This window comes from Rhinolophus sinicus, chromosome 4 (genome assembly GCF_057876585.1).
Source record: "Rhinolophus sinicus isolate RSI-liver-muscle chromosome 4, RSI-T2T, whole genome shotgun sequence".
NCBI classification, from domain to species: domain Eukaryota; kingdom Metazoa; phylum Chordata; class Mammalia; order Chiroptera; family Rhinolophidae; genus Rhinolophus; species Rhinolophus sinicus.
The window spans coordinates 32,716,622-32,736,272 of record NC_142504.1 but is presented as its reverse complement, the minus strand read 5'-3'; the positions used below and the strand labels follow the sequence as shown (position 1 = coordinate 32,736,272).

The window sequence follows — 19,651 nt, the reverse complement described above, 5'->3', positions numbered from 1 at the left end:
TATGTTCATTAACTCAATGGTGGGAATTCTTTCACAAGGTATACGTATATCAAATTACCACATTGCACACTTCAAATATTTTACAATTTTTTCTCAATTAAACCTCAATAAGGCTCGAAAATTTAAAATTGTAGTAAGGTAAAGTTTTGCTGAGATGGTGACATTTACAAAAAGACCTTAAAAAGGTAAGAAAGCAATTCACGTGGCTCTCCTGTGTTAGAACATTCCAGGCAACAGAACAGGAAGTACGAATGCCATGTAGTACATTTAGGGAACAATAGAGGGCAGTAGGGGGAGGGCTGAGGGAGCTAGTGAGTGAGGATGGGGGTGTTAGATGTGAACAGAAAGAGCCAGATTACAGAAAGGTCTATGGATCCTATTCTGAGTCAAATGACAGCAATTGGAAGGTTTTAACCAAATAATTGACTCAATAGTACTGGTGTTCTAAAAGAATATTTCTGGGTATTGTGTCAAAAGTAAACTGTGAATAGGCAAGTCAGAAGCAAGAAGACCAGATGTGACACTTTTGAAATAATCCAGGTCAAAGATTGTAGCACCTTAGACCAGGGAAGTGGTAAGAAAGTAGAGAGAAGTTGTATAATTTGGGGTATAGTTTGAGGTTAGAGATGATAGGAATGCTGACAGAGCATGGTACCTATAATACTTAGTTGCACAAACTCTAGAGCTGGGCTTCTGGGCTCAAATTCCAATGTTAGAATTCGCTAGCTGCACACATTACTTATCTCTCTGTCTCTTTCCAAATCGTTAAAATGTGGATAATAGCAGTGTTTGTATCACGTGGTTATTTGAGGATTTCAGGGGATAATCTATGTATAGTGCTTAGAATAGTGCCAGGCACAAAGGAATCACTAGATAAACTATTATTAGACTTGGGAATATGAGATATGGAGTTGAATCAATGCAAGACATTGGAAAATAATTAGGATATAAAGTGTTGAATGAATAATATCAGGCTATAAAAAACAAAAACAAAAGTGTAGCATAATCCAAATTATATTTTGAAATGTATTTACATTTGCTTACAAAAGAAGTTTAAAAGGAAGTGTCCTGAATTGTTTCCGGTGGATAGCTCTAGATAACAATGTTGTGGGTAATTTATCTTCTTCTTATTTTCCAAACTTTCTATAATAAACATATATGTCCTTGTACAATCAGAAAAAAGGTATTAAAAATTTTAGCAATAAATTATTTTAAAAAATGAAACAAGTCACCCTATTTTCTCTCATAAATAAAATATGAAGAGAGAGTAGAAGGGGAAAGAAAGAGAAAATATTTCCTGAGGTAATTGGAAAGTAGTTGGAAGAGAAAAGGAACAGCACATAGATATGTTAGAAAAGATTACACAAGGTGCTATCAACTGAATTCTAAGTGTAAACGTCAAAGACAGGAAGGAAGGCTCTCCAGTGTGTCTGTAATCTCCCTCAAGGTTTAGCAACTGGAGGAAATGTCTAGTGAGAGAGTTCCCCAGGTGGCCACTAGGGGGTTCCTGTGGTCCAGGAAGCCTCAGAGCCCAGAAAAAAATCCGTGGCTGGTGGAGAGGGAAGGGGCCTGCCCAGATAGAAGGAGGAGAAAGCAAAGGAAAGGAAACACGTTTGCGTGTTATATTCCTAAGTCCTAGAACTAAGGAATATTAGACTTGATGAATTTTCCAATCTAAGTCCTCATTTTAAAATTAGGAAAATGAAACCCGGAAAGGTTAGAGGAACTTACCTGAAGTCGCACAGCTGGTGAAATGCACAATTGAATCATACTCCAGATCTAATCAGTGCTTTTCCTACCGTCTTACACATTTACAAACTCAGGGACAGTCCATACGTAGAAGTGACATCACAGTATTGTCACCCCAAAGTGATTCAAATGTTGAAAGTGATCGCCAGTATTATTTTCACAAAATAATCATAATAGCATGTGATATTTGGAAATGTATCCTATGTCTTTGTAAAGCTACTTCATGTTTTGATGGAGAGCTTAGCTTAATTCTAATGCTCAAAAACTGTCAAATAAATGCCCTTTACTCGCAGTTTGATAGCTAATAATAGTTTCCTTTCCCTTTCCTGGCTTAGACAACTCCAGGAGTTAACTGTTACAATCAACTTTGTTGGTAGCAAAACAAACAGACAAATTAATCAAAATATATCACTTTAAATTGGCCAGACTTTTTCAGTGATGAGGTTAGTCATAACTTTAGATTCTGTCTTCCACCTGCGCCTGGACCCATTTTCAGATCCTCCTGTCTCCGGCCTCAAAATTTCATCTGTATTTCCTACTGCTATTCCCATGATCCTCATGGCCCAATGCCTTCAAACCTTGGCAAGTGCAGACTCCTTCTTTTCATTCATTTTTTTTCATTCATTCAATCCACAAGTATTTATTGAACTCCTTTTGTAGCAGGTTTTGGTGCAAGAAGCTGGGGGGCAATACAAAGGAAAATATTTCACTGATTTCAAGGAATCAACAGTTTAGTGGGGAGGTAAAGATGCACGCAAACAGCTAAAATGCAAGCTGCCTCTGGTTCATGATGAGAGTGGCACCATCAAAATGGTGAGGAATTCCTAGGTAGTTGGTATTGCTCCCAACTAGAAAAATTTCGTACAGTTTCATGGGGAACTGGTATTTAATGAGGACATTGAATGTGGAGAGAGATGTGGCCAGAAAGAGGACCTGGGTCCTCTCTTTACCACAATCCAGCTTTCCTATGTAAAAATGGATATTAATGAACATTCATCCTGCTTAGATGGATATGTGAATATGTGGTAGCTGCAGTTATCCTCCTATGCAAAAAAGTTTGTTAACTCACAGGAAAAGAAAGCCTTTAGTCCTGGACAGTTCAGACAACAAATCTGGTGAAGGAGGTGCATAGTCAGATGCTTCCGTCCCACTTCAACTCAACTTTACACATCAAAGGGCAAGCTGCAACAATACAAGATCACTTTGCAAAGGTTGGTCACACTGGAGTAATAAATGACCAGGTTAATAAATGGCCAACAGTGACTCAGAATCGTTTGAATCTGCAAGGCGACTGGTTGATAGGACCATTTTGTATAATATAAACATCAATAAAAGGAATAACCAGGCAGACTGAGCAAGGCCAAGCAACAAGCATCCTACATAGAGTATCAGGTAACAGAGAGAAGAGTGATCAGAATTTTCAAAGTTTTTGCAATCAATGTCAGTGGAGGTAGGGATCACCTTATGAAGGAAGTCTATGTGATGAGGGATTAGAAAATGTAAGAAATACTTAACATGCTATTCCCCCTGCAAGGCAAAGACAGACAATATTAAATCCAAGGCCATAATCCTGGCCTTGCCACTGACCTGTGGGCTTAATGAGTTCCAGACAGCAGATTTCTCTTCTCACAAACAGTTGACAGCATCTCCTCCTAAGCACACACTCACCTGGCCCTGAAACATTCCCCAACCCTCCCGTGTCCTGGAAAATCTTAGCAATAAATCAGAATAGCATAGTGCAACAAGAGAAATAATCACCACTGGGTAAGTTATGCTAGTATTAATTTTTAAAACCATATCTGAAACGACATAGTATATAGCAACAAAATCAGGCAGAGCCAGGTATACGAGAGAGCACTTAAAGCCCTCGAAACATAGGAGAGGACAAAAGTGATTTAAAAATATGAAGACTCTGAGAGTGGCATTACTGCATACTTGCAAAATTGTACACATAGGGCCCTTTTATGATCAACTGTTTCTTTTTCTGGGAAACCTTCACTGAGTTTTCAAGCAAGGTGGAACCATTTCCCTGCCCTCAGCAGATGCACCAAACTCGGCAGAGTCTGGCGGAGATTGGTCAAAGTTTGGTGCTAATCTGATTAGCATCAGATATATGGTTGGTCTTTCCATGGCCATTTCCTTTTGTCCCTAGTATAGCTCCAGACTAACAAAAGTTCAATGGCAAGCTGCCAATAAAAGTGTTTGAGTGGGAGGAGAAGAACTGAGATAAAAGGTATAGGACTATTCAGAAAGAAAAAAATCCAAATACATGAAATTCAGATACCACTCACAAGGAAGCAGTATTGATAGCTTTATGCCCCAAGAAGAGTAAATAAAAGAGGCCTTCAGAAGAGGAGCAGGTGCATTTGATAGATGGATCAGTCCGTCAGACTCTTAACATGTAAGTCCTCACAATAGTATCATCCTTGAGTTGAGTTCCTTGAGGATTGTATTAGTTATCTATTGTTGCATAATAAATCATTCCAAAGTTTAGTGGCTTAAGACAACAAACATTCATTATCTCATAGTTTCGTAGGGTCAGGGATTCTGACATGGCTTAACTGGGCGTCTGACTTCCATCTATCACAAAGCTACAATCACGGTATCAGCCAGGGCTGCAGTCATCTCAAGGTTCAACTCACAGAGGATTCACTTCTAAGCTCACTCCCATGGCTGTTGACAGGCCTCAGATTCTGCTGGCTGTTGTCTGGAGATATTAGTTCCTTGCCATGTTGATCTCTCTATAGCTCAAAACACGGCAGCTGGCTTAGCTCAGAGAGAGCAAGACAAAAGAGAGCGAAAGAGGGCCCCAAACAAACCACAGACTACTAAACGTCTAATTGCAGAAGTGACATCCCATTACTTCTGCCATATTTTATTCATTAAAAGTGAGTCAGTAAGTCCAGCCCAAACTCAAGAGTTGGAGGTTACACAAGGTCATGAATACCAGGAGGTGGGGATCATGGGGAGACACCTTAGAGGTTGCTTGCAGTAGAGATGGGTACTAGTACTCTAAATATTTAGAGTATGTTGGCAAGCAGCACACATTTTCTGCTTTCTTTACATTAAGTCTACACTGATAATGAGCTAGTAGGAAGTAGTGGACTATCCTTGAAAGACCAATGATCTGCTAGAGGATTTGCAGTTTTGTTCCAGCTTCATCAGTTAAAATTACAGGATGTGTAAGCTAGGGGTTGTAGGAGGAATCCCTAGTCCTTATAAATATTCCATTCTACTTCTTTTCATCTTGTCTGCGGAAGATATCCTAAAGACAAGGAGAGTTAATGCATCTTTTTCATCTCTGTCCTGGGCATTGGGGGTATGGATGAAATCTGTCTGCCACAAGGACACTTTTTTTTTGGAGTATCAAGCTAAACCTTGACAAGTAATGGGAATTTTATATCCTACTTTATAATATACTTATGTTTCTTATACTTAAATATGTTACCACTAAATCAAGTGATGCTCCGGGAAGATAGGCCATGTTTATGCTCTCACCTTGTTAATGCCTTAACACAGTGTACTGCCCACTGTGAGTGAGAACTTTCCAGTGGTATGCTGAAAAACTGGCTGTTGGAAGGAAGGAAGGAAGGAAGGAAGGAAGGAAGGAAGGAAGGAAGGAAGGAAAAAGGGGGGGGAGGAAAGAAAAAGGGAGGGAGGAAGGAAGGGAGGGAGGAAGGAGAGAGCAAGGGAAGGAGGGAGCTCTGGTTTGTATTGTTTGCCAATTTTCCTGGTGTAAATATTTCCACCATGTGCAATTTATTGCATGTGGAGGTGAAAAATGCTGGTTACAGTCAGGTCTTGAAAGCAGGTTTGAGCTGGTTTCCACACCACTGATTATCACTTTACCTCCTTGAGTGTTTGTTACTGATCCCTAAAATGGGGATAGGATTTTTGGCCCTGCCATTTCAAAAGATAACCGACTAATCATTTGCAGAGAGAAAAAATATTTTAGATAACTAAGTTACACACCTTGTAACAAAGTTAAACTCTAGCTGGGTTAAATATTACAATGTAGAGACTGAAAAAATTAAGATAAAATGTGCATGAATATTATGTAATGTTTGGGGAGAAAAAGACTTCTTAGCATAATAATAAAAGCATAAACTATAGAGGAAAAGATGGAGGCACTGTATGGAATACAAATAAACTCTATGGCAAAAAAATAGTATAAACGTAATTAAAGTACATAGGTATTTCTGCAGAAAGTAAGAAAATAATATTTTTAATACTATAATATTTCCCATGATTTCTAGGGTTCTTTTACATGCATGGTTATTATTTAATCCACAGAATATATTTTGAGGCAAGCAGTCATTATAATCATTAGATGTAGAATGCACAATCTGAGTCTGAGAACTGAGTTGCCCTGCTTCTAAGTGTTATTTTTAGGGGAAATAGTAAATAACTGCTATATCTGGGTTAATCACACTGTCTCAGACTACAATCATACACTGCAGTTGTTAAACTGGGCCAATTTCTTTTTTTTCTCAACTTGGATTTTACCGAGAGATCCTAATGACTTGAGAGAGGTTCCATACTAAAGAAAAATTATACTGACGAGGAAATTTGTTTGCTGGCCAGGAATCACTAATCATCACCCAGCGAACATTTACAGTTATTACCTTGGTTATTTTATTTTCTGATGTTGAATTATTGTCTTAAATAATGCTATCATCATGAATAATCCTAACAGGAAAATAATTATCAGTATGATACATTATTCAAAGAATCTAACATGTCAATATTTGCTCTGTTTAGTAATGTTTCCTACCACATACAGGGATATTTAATTAACCGACATGGGAGAGAACGGCACATCTCCCACAAATTGCCATAAATAAGCAAGCAAGCAAACAAACAAATTATTCTCCAAATTAGGAAAATGCAATAAAAGTGAATTTTATAATAAACTTCCCCATTGGAACAAAACAAAAACAAAATAAAAAGCTCTTTGAGCATAATATGGAGCTAACAATATGTAAACAGTACAGGAGATTGTTCCTTGAAATAAAGTATGCTTTTTATTTTTTTTAAAGTAACTATCTGGAGTTAATCAGAAGAGGAAAAAAAAACAAGCTGCCAAGAAGAGACCAGACCATCTCAGTGACTTTTTCCACTTTTCCTTCCCCCAGAACTAAAGATTATCCTCTCTCCTTTCTCAGCAACAGAAATGGGAAAGAGCAGAGTTCTAAAAATAAGGCTAGGAAGGAAGCCCAATTTAGGGATGGAGGAGAGGTGAGGCATTTTTAGTGACTAGATACAATTAAGAAGAGTGAGGCACTGAGGACGGCTAGGTCTGGGGAGAAAGGAATAGCGTCTGGGCTTGGCATACATGTGCTAGCAATCAAAGGAACTACCGCACGGGGATATAAGGAGATGGACGCCCGAGGCTTCCTAATTGTGGATGATGAGGCTGGATGGCTTCTCTAATAGAGGTACCATAGTTAACAGTGTATATCCTTTCCCCCTTTTCTCTCTGTTTGTTTGGATCTCTTACTGTGAATCTTATTGATCCTTCCTCCAGGTTCCATCTGTGGGGGAGAGTCTTTTCACAAGTATCTGCACACCTGCATCCACTGCCACATCTCTGGTGGGCAGACGGGTCCTGGGACCTCTTCAAGTAAAAACAATGGGAAGACCAAAATGCTATGTTGGCTCCCATGACTACTCTGACCACCCTGATGATGATTCCTCAGCAAGAATGCAGGTATATTTCATCCCTCAATATATGTTATGTTAGCACCTAGATTTGTGAAATTGCCATCTCTTTGGTTTTATCAAACTATGATTAGATCAGTTTGGGGGTTCATTTAATCTTTCCTAAAGCAAACAAGCTTCAATTGCTGTATTGTTCCATTGATGAAGTCAGAAGCTGTGCTAGAGGGGCAAGAATTTCCATTTGTGTAGGGAACTAGAAATTCTAGGCGTAATCTAGTTATGGTGTTTTTCTGTTCTTGCATAATTTTAGCACTTGACTTTGATTAAAGACTTTTTGGGAAAGCAATCATATGAAGTGTTGGAAGGTACTTTATTCTGCTAAGGTTTTGAGTTTTTGCTTGTGGAGTGGAATTTGGAGGTAAATAAGATTATCTTGTTAAAACAGATGACCATTACATTCCTTCAGTTTTTCTTAGCCATTGTGTGTGCATGTATGTAGCTATTCCTTAGGTATTCTTAGTTACATCCTGGAAGTGAATGTCCATTCAGCAGCTGAGGATAATGTCATCTGTTTCTCACCAGGTGTGAGGTGGGAGAGTTAGATATTATTGCTCTTAACAATGCATAAATCAAAAACACTACAAATATTTTTAGAGAGAGACGTAGAGAACAAATTAAGAAGGTTAGCACCTGTTTAAGGACTGCAGATCTTGGTATCTGTTCTGATAAGAGGAGATTTGTGTTTCTTCTTTCAGATATTCTTTGAGAATACATTCTTTTCGCCTTGGGCAAAATAGCTCTCTTTTCCCAGTAACATATGTCTGACTCCTGGTTCATTCACAAACACTAGGGATATGGCACAATAATGTTTATCAAATTTAAATCAACAACCAAAGTGTTTCTGCTTTGAGTAAAACCAATAGCTGAGTGGAATATATCGTGTTTCCCTGAAAATAAGACCGGGTTTAGGGCTTATGTTCAGGGGATGTCATCCTGAAAAATCATGCTAGGGCTTATTTTTCTGGTTAGGTCTTATTTTCAGGGAAACATGGTATTGACTTGTTTCTCACCAAAATACAACAGAGAGAGAGAGAGAAATACTTATTTAAAATAATAGGCTTACATGAGTCGTCCAAAATCTGGAGGGAAATGAGGCAGGCTGGAGACCAAGGGAAGAATTCATATTTTCAGTTAGAAGACAGTCTGGAGGCAGAATTCCTTCTGCCTTAGGGGACTTCATTTTTTCTTAAGGTCTTCAACTTGATTAGATGAGGCCTACCCACATCCAAACATCACCTTCACAGCAACTACTACATTGGTGTTTGACCACAGCTAACGTTCATAGCTTAGCCAAATGCATTTGCACTTCCAGTTGTTTTAGTACAATTTATCGAAGACTATCCTTTTTCCATTGAATGGTCTTTGCATTTTGTCAGAAATTAGTTGGTTTTGTTGGTTTTGAGGTTTTCTGCTTAGAAAATCATGTTGTCTGCCAACAAAGAGTTTTATGTATTTCTTTGCTATGTGTATAACTTTTCTTTCTTTTTCTTACCTATTGAACTAGCTAGGACTTACAGTACACTGCTGAATATGAGTGGTAAATTGGGTCCCTGGACCCAATTCCAATGTGGGGCACCCCACACCAGCAAACAATTATCAGATACCAGCAGGGTGTCCCAGAATTCAACTGAATTCTGACGCCATCTACCCAGAGATAGCATCAGATCCACAGGATAATGGTTCAGTCCTTCAAGACTTTGCTCCCTCCCTCCACACACACTTCAGATGCCAGCCACAAGCCCAGGCTTTTACCTGTGCATCAGACCAACCGGCTCTATGCTGGAGGTTCCTCCAATTTAGAATACCAATGGAAAGTCCAGGTTGTTAGCTGTGCTTCTGACTGACGGGCTATAAGTCAGAGGCTAAAAGCCCCTCTTTAGATTTTATTAATTTGCTAGAATGGCTCACAGAACTCAGAGAAACATGTTACTTACTAGGTCACTGGTTTACAGTAAAAGGATATAACTCAGGAACAGCCAGATGGAAGAGATGCATGAGGGAAGGGGCTCTTATGTGGGAAAAGGCTCAGAGCTTCCAGGCCCTCTCCAGGTGGGACACTCTCCCTGCAGCTCCATCAGCCCAGAAGCTCTTCAAACCCTGTCCTTTGTGTTGTTATGGAGGCTTCATTATATAGTCATGGTGGATTAAATCATTGGTCCCCATGATTCAACCTCCATTTCCTCTCCAATCCTGTGGAAGAGGTGGGGGTGTCAGGGCTGGTGAGCCAAAAGTTAGAAAACTTGAATCACATGGTTGGTTTCCTGGCAATTAGGCCCCATCCTTAGGCTTTCCAAAAGCCACTTTATTAACATAACAAAAGACACCTTTATCACTCTCCACACTTGGGAAATTCCAAGGTTTTCAGAAGCGGTGAGGCAGGAATTATAGATGAACACCAAATATATTTGAGAAATATATTTTGGTCATCTTAATGACCAAATATATATTTCTTATAAAACACAGTATTGCAAATGGTGAGAAAGGATATCCATGCCTTGGATCTGATGTTGAAGGTAAAGCATTCAGTTTCTTAGCATTAAATATGATGTTAGCTATAGGTTTCCACATACATGTCTTTTGTTAGGTTAAAGATGTTGCACTCTACTCCAAGTATTTGGGAATTTTTATCATTAATGAGTTTTGAAGTTTGTTAAATACTTTTTGCACTTACGGATATGATAATACAGTGTTTCTTTTTCAGTCTATTAATATGATGAATGATATTGATTGATTTATGAATATTAAACTAGCATTGCATTCCTAGGATGAACTCCATTTAGGCGTGATGTACTATCCTGCTTGTGTACTACTGAGTTTTATTTCATGTATTTTGTTAGGGATCTTTGCTTCAATGTTCTTGAGTGATATTGGACTTTAGTTTTCTTTTGTTATAATGTTTTAGTCTAGCTTTGATATTGGGGTAACTATGACCTCATAAAATGAATTGGAAAACATTCCCTTTTCCATTTTCTGAAAGGGGGTGTGCAGAATTGCTATTACGTTTTCTTTAAATATTTGGAAAAATTTATGAGGGACATCATCTGGGCTTGATGTTTTTTCTCATTTTTTGTTTTTGTTTTTAACTAATAATTTAATTTGTTTAATAGATACAGGGCTATTCAAGTTATCTTGAATAACTTGAGTGAATTTTAGTAGTTTGTATCTTTCAAAGAATTACTCCATTTCATCTAAATTTTTGTAATTATAGTGAATAGAATTGTTCTTATTTCTTTATTATCATTTTAACATATGTGGGATAAGTAGTGATGGCTCCTCTTTTGTTCTTTATATTGGTAATTTTTGTCTTTCTCTGTTTTTTTCTTGGTTGGCATAGCTAGAAATTTGTCAGTTTTACTGTGCTTTGCAAATAACTAGATTTTGGTTTCATTGATTTTTTTCTATTGTTTTCCTGTTTTTAATTTAATAGATTTCAGCTCTTAGTTTTTGTTATTTCCTTTCTTAGGTTTGCATTAGGTTTAGTTTGTAATTCTTTCTCTGGTTTCTTAAGATGAAAGCCTAGGATATTGGTTGATTGGTAGGTCCTTCTTCTTTTAAAATATATTCATTTTATACTATAATTATCCCTCTCAGCATTGCTTTAGCTGCATTCTACAATTTTGATAAGTTGTACCTATTTGCAATGTAATTAAGTTCAAAATATTAAAAAATTTTCCTTTTGACCCATTGGTTATTTAGAAGTATATTGTTTATTTTACAACTCTTTGGGCATTTTCTAGTTTTCTTAGTGGTATTTAGTTTAATTACATTATGGTATCAGAACATACTTTGCATGGTTTATATTCTTTTCTATTTGTTAAGGTTTATTTTATGAATCAGAATATGGCCTAGCTTGGCAAATGTTTCACGTGCACTTGAAAAAAATGTGCATTTTAATGTTGGTGTTTAGAGTGTTCTAAAGTTGACTGATAGTGCTGGTCAAGATTATCTTTATCCTTACTAAAATCTTGCTTGCTTGTTTGTAGTGGTGAAGTCTATCATTTTTTTAACTACAAAAGTAGATTTATGTATTTCTCCCTTTAGTCCTATCAGTGTTTGTCTTGTGCATTTTGATGCTCTATTGTTATGTACATACATGTTTCAGATTGTTATGTCCCTTATAGAATTCACCCCTCTGTTATTATGCAATGTTTCTTTCTTAATCCCTGAAAATTTTCCTTGTTTTGAAGTTGGCTTGGTCTAAAATTAATTTAGCTACTTCAGCTTTCTTTGATTTGTTGTCGCATGGTATAACTTTATTCCTTTACTTTACAATTTTTTATTGAAATAAATTTCATATAACATAAAATCTGCTATTTCAATGTCCAATAGAGTAATTTTCAATATATTCACAATGTTATGTGACCATCCATATTATTTTATTTCAAAATATTTTCACTACACCAAAATAACTTCCAAGTCTGTTAGCAATCAATCCATTTCTCCCTTCCCTCCAACTCTTGGCAACCACTCACCTACCGTCAGTTTCTATGGTTTTGCCCATTCTGGACATTGCATATAAATAGAATCATATAATATATGGCATTTTATTTCTGGCTTCTTTCATTTAACATAATATTTGCAAGGTTTTTCCACTTGTAGCATATTCCAGTACTTCATTGCTTTTTATGGCTTATTAACATTTCAATATACGGATATATCACATATTGCTTATTCATTCATCAGTTGATGAGCACTTGAATTGTTTCAATTTATAGGCTGTTATGAATAATGCTGTTATGACCATTTGTGTACAAGTTTTGGGGTGATCATATATTTTCAGTTGTCTTGATATATACCTAGGAGTGAATTTCTGGGTCATATGGTAATTCTGTGTTTAATTTTTTTGAGAAATGGCAAGCTTTTTTTATAGCAGCTCTATTCTTTTACTTTAATCTATATAACTTTATATTTAAAGTGGGTTTCTTGTAGACAATATAGACTCTAGTCTTGCTATTCTATCCAATCTGATAATCTCTTTTAACAAAGTGTGTTTAGACTATTCACTTTTAAATGATGATAGTTGGATTTGAATCTACCATCTTGCTGTTTCTATTTGTTGCAGCTGTCTTTGTTTTCCTGACTTCTCAAATTTCACTTGAGCATTTGTTGTGATTCCATTTTATCTTGTCTAGTGACTTATTCATACTTGATTTTAAAACTTTTATAATGCTTTGTATATAAACCTTAGGGTTTATAATGTACATTTTTAAATAATCCAACTGTCTTCAAATAGTACTGTACCTTTTCATTTGTAGTGCAAATAACTTATAACAGAGTATTTCCAGACTCCATTTTCAGTAAAAATAAAACTTTTTCTTACATTTACTGAGACCACCATCTAATACAATCACAATGAAATATTAGCTAATATAAAATATCCTACAAAATACTCCTTCAATTAAGTGACTCATTTTATATAAGCTGCTATTCAGTTTGAAGCTGGAGAAAATAGGTTATCGATAATTATACCATATTTCAAAGCTCATTTTTATGAGTGACTACAATTAAGGAAAATATTAGCCTAATTTTTTAAATAAATCCTAATGCAAAGAATCAATGTGATTCTCTTTGTGTAGTGATAGCTCCTCAACTGTGCCCCATTTATCTTTGTATTTCCAATGTCCATAACTGTGCTATGTCCATAATTAACATTCAAATGGAGCTGGGTTGTTTTTCGTTTTTTTCTGTATGAGAAATAAATCATATTTTCTTTCTGTTATATAAACCAAAACAATAAACAAAGAAATTATCCTAACAAAAACGGTTGCAATATAAAGTGGTTCAGTCACACTGGAACAGTTAGCACTATTTGTTAAAGCTTTAAATGTGTATACCCTACAATGCAAATATCCCGCTTTCATGTATATATAAAGAGATATATAGAAAGGTATTTTGTTATTATAGTGGCATGAAATTAAAAAAATAGCCTAAATGTCTATCAACAGACCTATGTGTACTGCATATACATAGTAATCAAAATAGAATAGATAAATGTGGCATATTCATATGACATGATACTATATGGCAGATAAAAGCAATGAAATAGCTTTCCATGTATCAACAGAAATATGTTTAAAACATTTTTTATGAGAATAAGCAAGTTGACCATTATACATTGTGAGAGAAGTCGGAAAAATGCCAAGAAGACTCAAAAGGTTATAATCATTATTAAATGGTTCCAGGAACACAGTGGGAGAAAATTGGAATTATGTCTGATATTCAAATAAAATTTTAATTTTTATTGTAATGTTTTAATTTTTTATAAACTGTATCAGTAAGAAGAGTCTAAAATATACTGGGATACACACACACACACACACACACACACACACACACACGCCCACACACACCCTGAATATCAGTGGTTTAAAATAACAAAGGTTTATTTTATACTCATGTTGCTTGTTTATCACGAGCTGGCAGAGGTGACTATTCTTTTAATTTACTCAGGGACTTCGGTGGGGGGAGCAGCCACTATATAAAAAGTTAGAGAATAAAGCAATCTCTAGTGGGTTTTGCTCTGGCAATTAAGTGTTTGAAGTAATAGTAGTATGTAATAATTCTACTCATAATAAGTGGATCCATAAGTGGATCAGAAAGTGCAATTCTATCATCAGCCAAGGACGTGAGAAGTCAGAAATATTCAGAGAGGAGAATTAATGCCCACCATACAAGAAAATGTATTTACTAATTCTTCCCCAAAATTAAACATTTAAAAATGGAATGAATCAATGATTAAGTTAGTTAATGGAAAACAGATGGCTAGGTGCAAATGTACAGGCTAATAGGACAATTACATAAATTTATAAGGTGAAAAACTTTGAATAATGGGTTAATTGAAGTTTTGAAAAAGTATTCTCACTGACAAGCTACAAAGCTTTGTGCCTGGTTTTGCAATATTCAGCAATTTTATGAGTGAACTGGATGCAGATGAATTATGCAGATGACATTCCCTTCATGGTGAAGGGCAATTTACTACATCTTGCAATCACTATTAGTGAGAAAGAGCCACAGGCTCTTCTGCTTCCAGCCAAGATGGAGTATGAGGGAACAGATGTACTGCCCCACCTGAAACAACTAAAAAATTGTACACAATAAAATAAGCAATAATTTAGAAAACTTTAAAGACGAGACTGCAAAGGATAATAACACCTGGGACGTGAGAAATACACGGGGTGAGCCCTATGACTCACCCAGCCTGCCACCTTGAGAAAGTTACCCGCTGTGGCTCAAGGATGGGAAATCCAGGTAGGGCTCATCAATCTCACTGGTTAAGGAGAACCTCAGAATCTGTAGAGACCAAAGTGGCTAGAGTTCATGAGCAAAATATTGGAGAGGAGAAAGTTGAATAGAGAGAGATATCTGGATAGCATTTAGAACACTCTTGGTAAATTGTAGTCCCAAGCCTAGGAAAGAGCTATCAAAAATGATTAGCAGTAACATTACCCAGAGACCACTATAGCTAGGAATGGTGCCTTCCTCCACCAGCCAGACTGGGGAAACTCATAAGTCACACAACATTGGGTAGAGCACTCAGAAGGATCTTGCCTCAGTAATGGGGAATAATTAGCTGTAGACTAATCTAGATTCCATCTAGCAAATCTTAAAAGTGAAAGCTAAAGTAACTGAAGTTTTTCCACATAACTACATCTCAGAACAAAGCTCAAGAATACGTAGAAATAGAAATACATTGAGCATCCAACAAGGTAAAATGCATAATGTTTGACATTCAGTCAAAAACTACCAGGTATACCCAAAAGCAGGAAAATGCAATCCATAATGACAAGAAACATTAATCAATCAAAACCAACAAAGAACTGACACAGATGTTAGATATAGCAGACGGGGATATTACAATAGTTATAAATGTGTTCCATATGTTCAAAAAGCTAAAGGAAAGATTGAGCATATTAAATGGGATTTATACAAAGACCCAAATCAAATTTCTAGAACTGAAAACTAATGTTTAAGAAGAAAAATGTTGTAGAGTTTAAAGACTGATTACATGTTGTAAAGATTAATGAACTTAGAGACATAATAATAGAAAATATTTTATTTCAGATAGTTTCTATTATTATGTCTCTAAGTTCATATATATATATATGACTCAAAAGACTCAGAATAATTTTACAGAGCACCTACATGCTATGGGACATCTTCAAGCAGCCTGATACACATTTAATTGGAGTGTCTGCAGAAGAGTCAAGAGAAAGAAGAATAGAAAAAAATATTTGAAGAAATACTGGTCAAAATTTTTTAACTTCGATGAAAATTATAAACAGATGTAAGAGGCTTAAGAAATCCCAAGGTACATAATGATTTTTCATCAGATAAATCTTCAATAGAGTGGAAGAACATCTTTAAAATAATGAAAATAAAAGTCAGCTTGGAATTCTAATACCCAGCAAACACATCTTTCAAAAACAAAATTAATAAAGAAATTTTCAGACACACAAAAACAAAATAATATGTGATCAGCAGACTGACAGTATGAGAAAAATTAAAGGAAGTCCTTCAGTGAGACGGAAAATAATACCAGAAGAAAATAAAGGACCAAAGATTATAGTAAATGTTAACTGTGTGAGTGAACATGATATTTTTTTATTATTGAAACTATATACAAAGTTATCAATTATTTTAACAAGAATAAATAAAAACATAGTGTGAGGTTTATAAACATATAGAAGAAAAGAAATTCAGCCCTAATTTACAGAAGTTGTATGGTATGGGAGCACCACCTGAAAGTTAAGATTTGCCGCATTATAGCCATAGCTGGCCTACAGGAGCAGGAGAAAGGGACATGGCCATAGGTGTGATTTTACATCCACTCGTAAGGAATGGCTTGGAAGGAGCAAGATTTGAAAATTTAGATCATTGATAAATAGATGATTAGATAGATAGATAGATAGATAGATAGGTAGATAGATAGATAGATAGATAGATAGATAGATAGATAACCGTACATAGATAGATAATTATGCAGATATCTGTGTGGACTTCTCAGAATGAACACAGTATGAAGATATTTATATGTCATGTGCATGCTCTCCAGTCATCCAATTGAGAGGAGGCTTTAAATAATTAGGTGGACATAATGATATCTTTTCTCTACCCTTTTCAGAGGGCAGGTTGCAGGCTAGCTTGTTAGTGGTGACTTGCTGACCTTTACCCCCTCACCCTTTTGATTCCATGTAAGTCTATAGTTCCCTTTACTATACAGGGAGTACAGAGAGTAGTTTTTGTTTGACTGAACTCTGACAGATATTCATACATCATGCCATAAAGAGAGTAAGCATGAAACCTTACATTTAGAGGCATAACTCCAATTGCAAAGGTATAAGATAACGAAGATATGGCTAAGCAGCATGTTTGAATGACCAAAATTTTCATTAATAAAACTTCAACATGAGTGAACAGTGTAATATGTCTATTAGGAATATTTTTACTCCCCTTAGTACTTTTTCAGCATCATGTGCAGCAAACCATTCTGTTTTAGGTGCTATGTTCTAACAGACACATAGGAGTAGGTTAAGAGAATGACAACGTATGCCATGAACTGAACTATTGCAAGTCCTAATTTTAGCCTGAGACAGAGAAGATGAGGTAGGATGAAAAATGTAGGGGGCTAGAGGATATACACTCTATATTTCTAGGACTATCATATGGGAAAAATTTTAAATTTTTAATGTTAGTATCATAAAGGCATAGGACTAGGACCGACCAAAAATTTTAACATTTGATGCAAGTAACACAAATCCAATATATGTACTTATAGTTGATGGAGCTCTCAAATAATTCTCTTCCCTTTTATTCCTCCTTTCATAGAACAATCATGTATACACTAAATCCTGCTGTTTCTTCATCCAAAATATAGCTTTCCGTGCCTACTCCTTACCATCTCTTCATCCTCCATGCTACCCTAAGCCACCATGCTGGAAAATGGCAGCAGTCCCTGGCTGGGCTCCTCTTTTCTGCTCTGAGTCTCTCATTTGTTCTTATCAGAGCGACCAGAGAGATAGTTTAAAATATGAATTGCATCTTTGGGTCTTGCCACTTTCGTACTGAAAACTCTCCCATAGCTTCCCACTTCTCTTAAGATAAATTCTGAGCTCCTTGACAATACTTACACCACCCTTCTCTAACCTGTCCTCTGCCTTATTTTCCTGCCTTACCTTGCACAGGTCTTTTCCTCATTCCATATAGTCAAGCCATGCTGGCTTCCTTTAGTTATTTAAATGCTCTGAGCTCTTTTCTCTCCCATGGACTTCTCATGATGTTCCTTCTTCCTGGAATAATGCTCTACTGACCTTTTTCCCCCTCTCCTTCCTAATTCTTACCGATTTTGTCTCCATTTAAATTAGTGGCTCTCTTCCAGGAGTAGTTTGACAATATCTTGAAATGTTCTTGGATGTTACAGTTGGGGTGGTGGTGCTACTGGCATCTAGGAGGTAGAAGTTAGGAAACTGCTAAACAATGTACAATGTACAGGACAGCAAAGAATGGTCCAGCCTAAAATGCCAGTAATGCTGGGGTTGAGAAACCCTGGTTTACTTGTGACTACCTCAAAGTTTTCACTTAATATAAAATTAATTCATGTTCTTTCTTTCATACCATGCTGTCCTTTTGCTCAGCAACTCCATCTAAATGTTCAATTATGTCTTCTGTTCTGCAAATATTTATTTAATGCCTGCTTTTCCCACTAGACTGTAAATTCTAAGAGAACCGAAAACATATCTATTTTGTTGCCCTACTGTGTAGTCAGTCTGCGGCACAATATCTGGCATATAGAAGGTAATCAATAATAATTGTTGAGTGAATTATGAAGTAAGGTTTATTATTGAATAGGACACTATTTTAGAAACCAGGTGGAAACGGTCATTCAACACAGTGTCATTCAAGTCCAAGAAAAATATAGCAAAGGACTAAGACATACATATTACCAGTTACAGTAGAAAGAGTACAAGGAGGATTAAATTATATCCTAAACAGAGTTAAAAATAATATGCTGGATAAATTCAAAGGAAGGGATGAATAATTACTATGAGTTTGGGTCTAGGGAAGAGCATCATCTCCTTTATTATCGTTTTTTGGATGATAGCCAAGTGACTAACAATGTTGGGGTATCTCCTCTGGGCTGTGAGGGGAGACATGGCTTAACTCACCGCCTTACCAAATGGTAATTTCTTAGAGACTTTCCGGTATTAATTTCCCCCACAATTGCAAACAAATGGGAAACGAGTTTTTTGGGCTTAAAATAATAATTCTATCTTACAATGATCATTTAAAAGTATTTAAGAAACCAATTACGGTGTTGTGAGAAGCCTAGGACTCTTACATTTATCCTGAATTCTAACTCCTAGACCCTGATAGGATGCAATCACTGCTCACTCTAATGTGATAAGATTTATAATTGGCTAGTTAATATCACTGTTTCAACTTGGAAATTTAAGGTTATCTGGATCAAAATTGAGTTAGGGTTATTCCTTCCGTGTGTGTGTGTGTGTGTGTGTGTGTGTGTGTGTTATTCACATATCATATACATGTATACATACACACATAAACATCTTTTCCCATAACAGTTACGTGCCAGGTCCTATGTATTGGATGCTTAATAAAACAAATTTTCAGCTCTTCAGGATTTTAGGGTTCTGTAACTTCTGTTTTCTTTAAGATACTAGGTACGGTATTTTGATTCTTCACCCTCAATTTAAACTAAACCCTGAACATTACAATGTTTCTCTTGTCAGCTGTTTTCTGATGGCCACACAAGACACTCAAATAATTCTTTGCTTTCTTTAAAGTCCTGACACTTTTTCTTTGCTTTAACTGTTTAGCTATACTTTGCAGATAAAGCAGAAGCCATTGGTGTGGTCCCACAAACCACCACCAGTATAACTCCTTACAGCCAGACCTACCAACCTTCTAGAACCTCCTTTATTCCTCTCCACCTAACCCAGTGAAGGGATTATCCCTCCTTCTTAAATCCAAATGTCCTGGTGTGCTCAGTATCTCCTACCTTTCCTGTTTCTTACTCTCCCGGTGACCTTATACGACTATATGTTCAAAATCTCCCTCTGTACTAGATACTTCTCATCCGCTTTTAAATCTTTGGATCCCATATTTTTCTCCTGCTTGTTTCTATTTTGCTCATTTCACAGTCAAATTTCTTGTGATCACTACA

At 36.3% G+C, this 19,651-nt stretch overlaps 1 protein-coding gene across 1 annotated transcript in view; it reads left to right on the top strand.

Annotated features, from left to right (window-relative positions):
* The window catches only part of LOC141573049 (uncharacterized), a 127,763-nt gene extending 108,333 nt beyond the window's left edge, over positions 1-19,430 (top strand). Inside the window, exons 3-4 of the mRNA XM_074339752.2 lie at positions 7,277-7,459; positions 19,305-19,430. Of these exons, the coding sequence (XP_074195853.2) occupies positions 7,277-7,459; positions 19,305-19,430 (309 nt within the window). The remainder of the gene's footprint in view (positions 1-7,276; positions 7,460-19,304) is intronic.
* Positions 19,431-19,651: the final 221 nt, after the last annotated feature.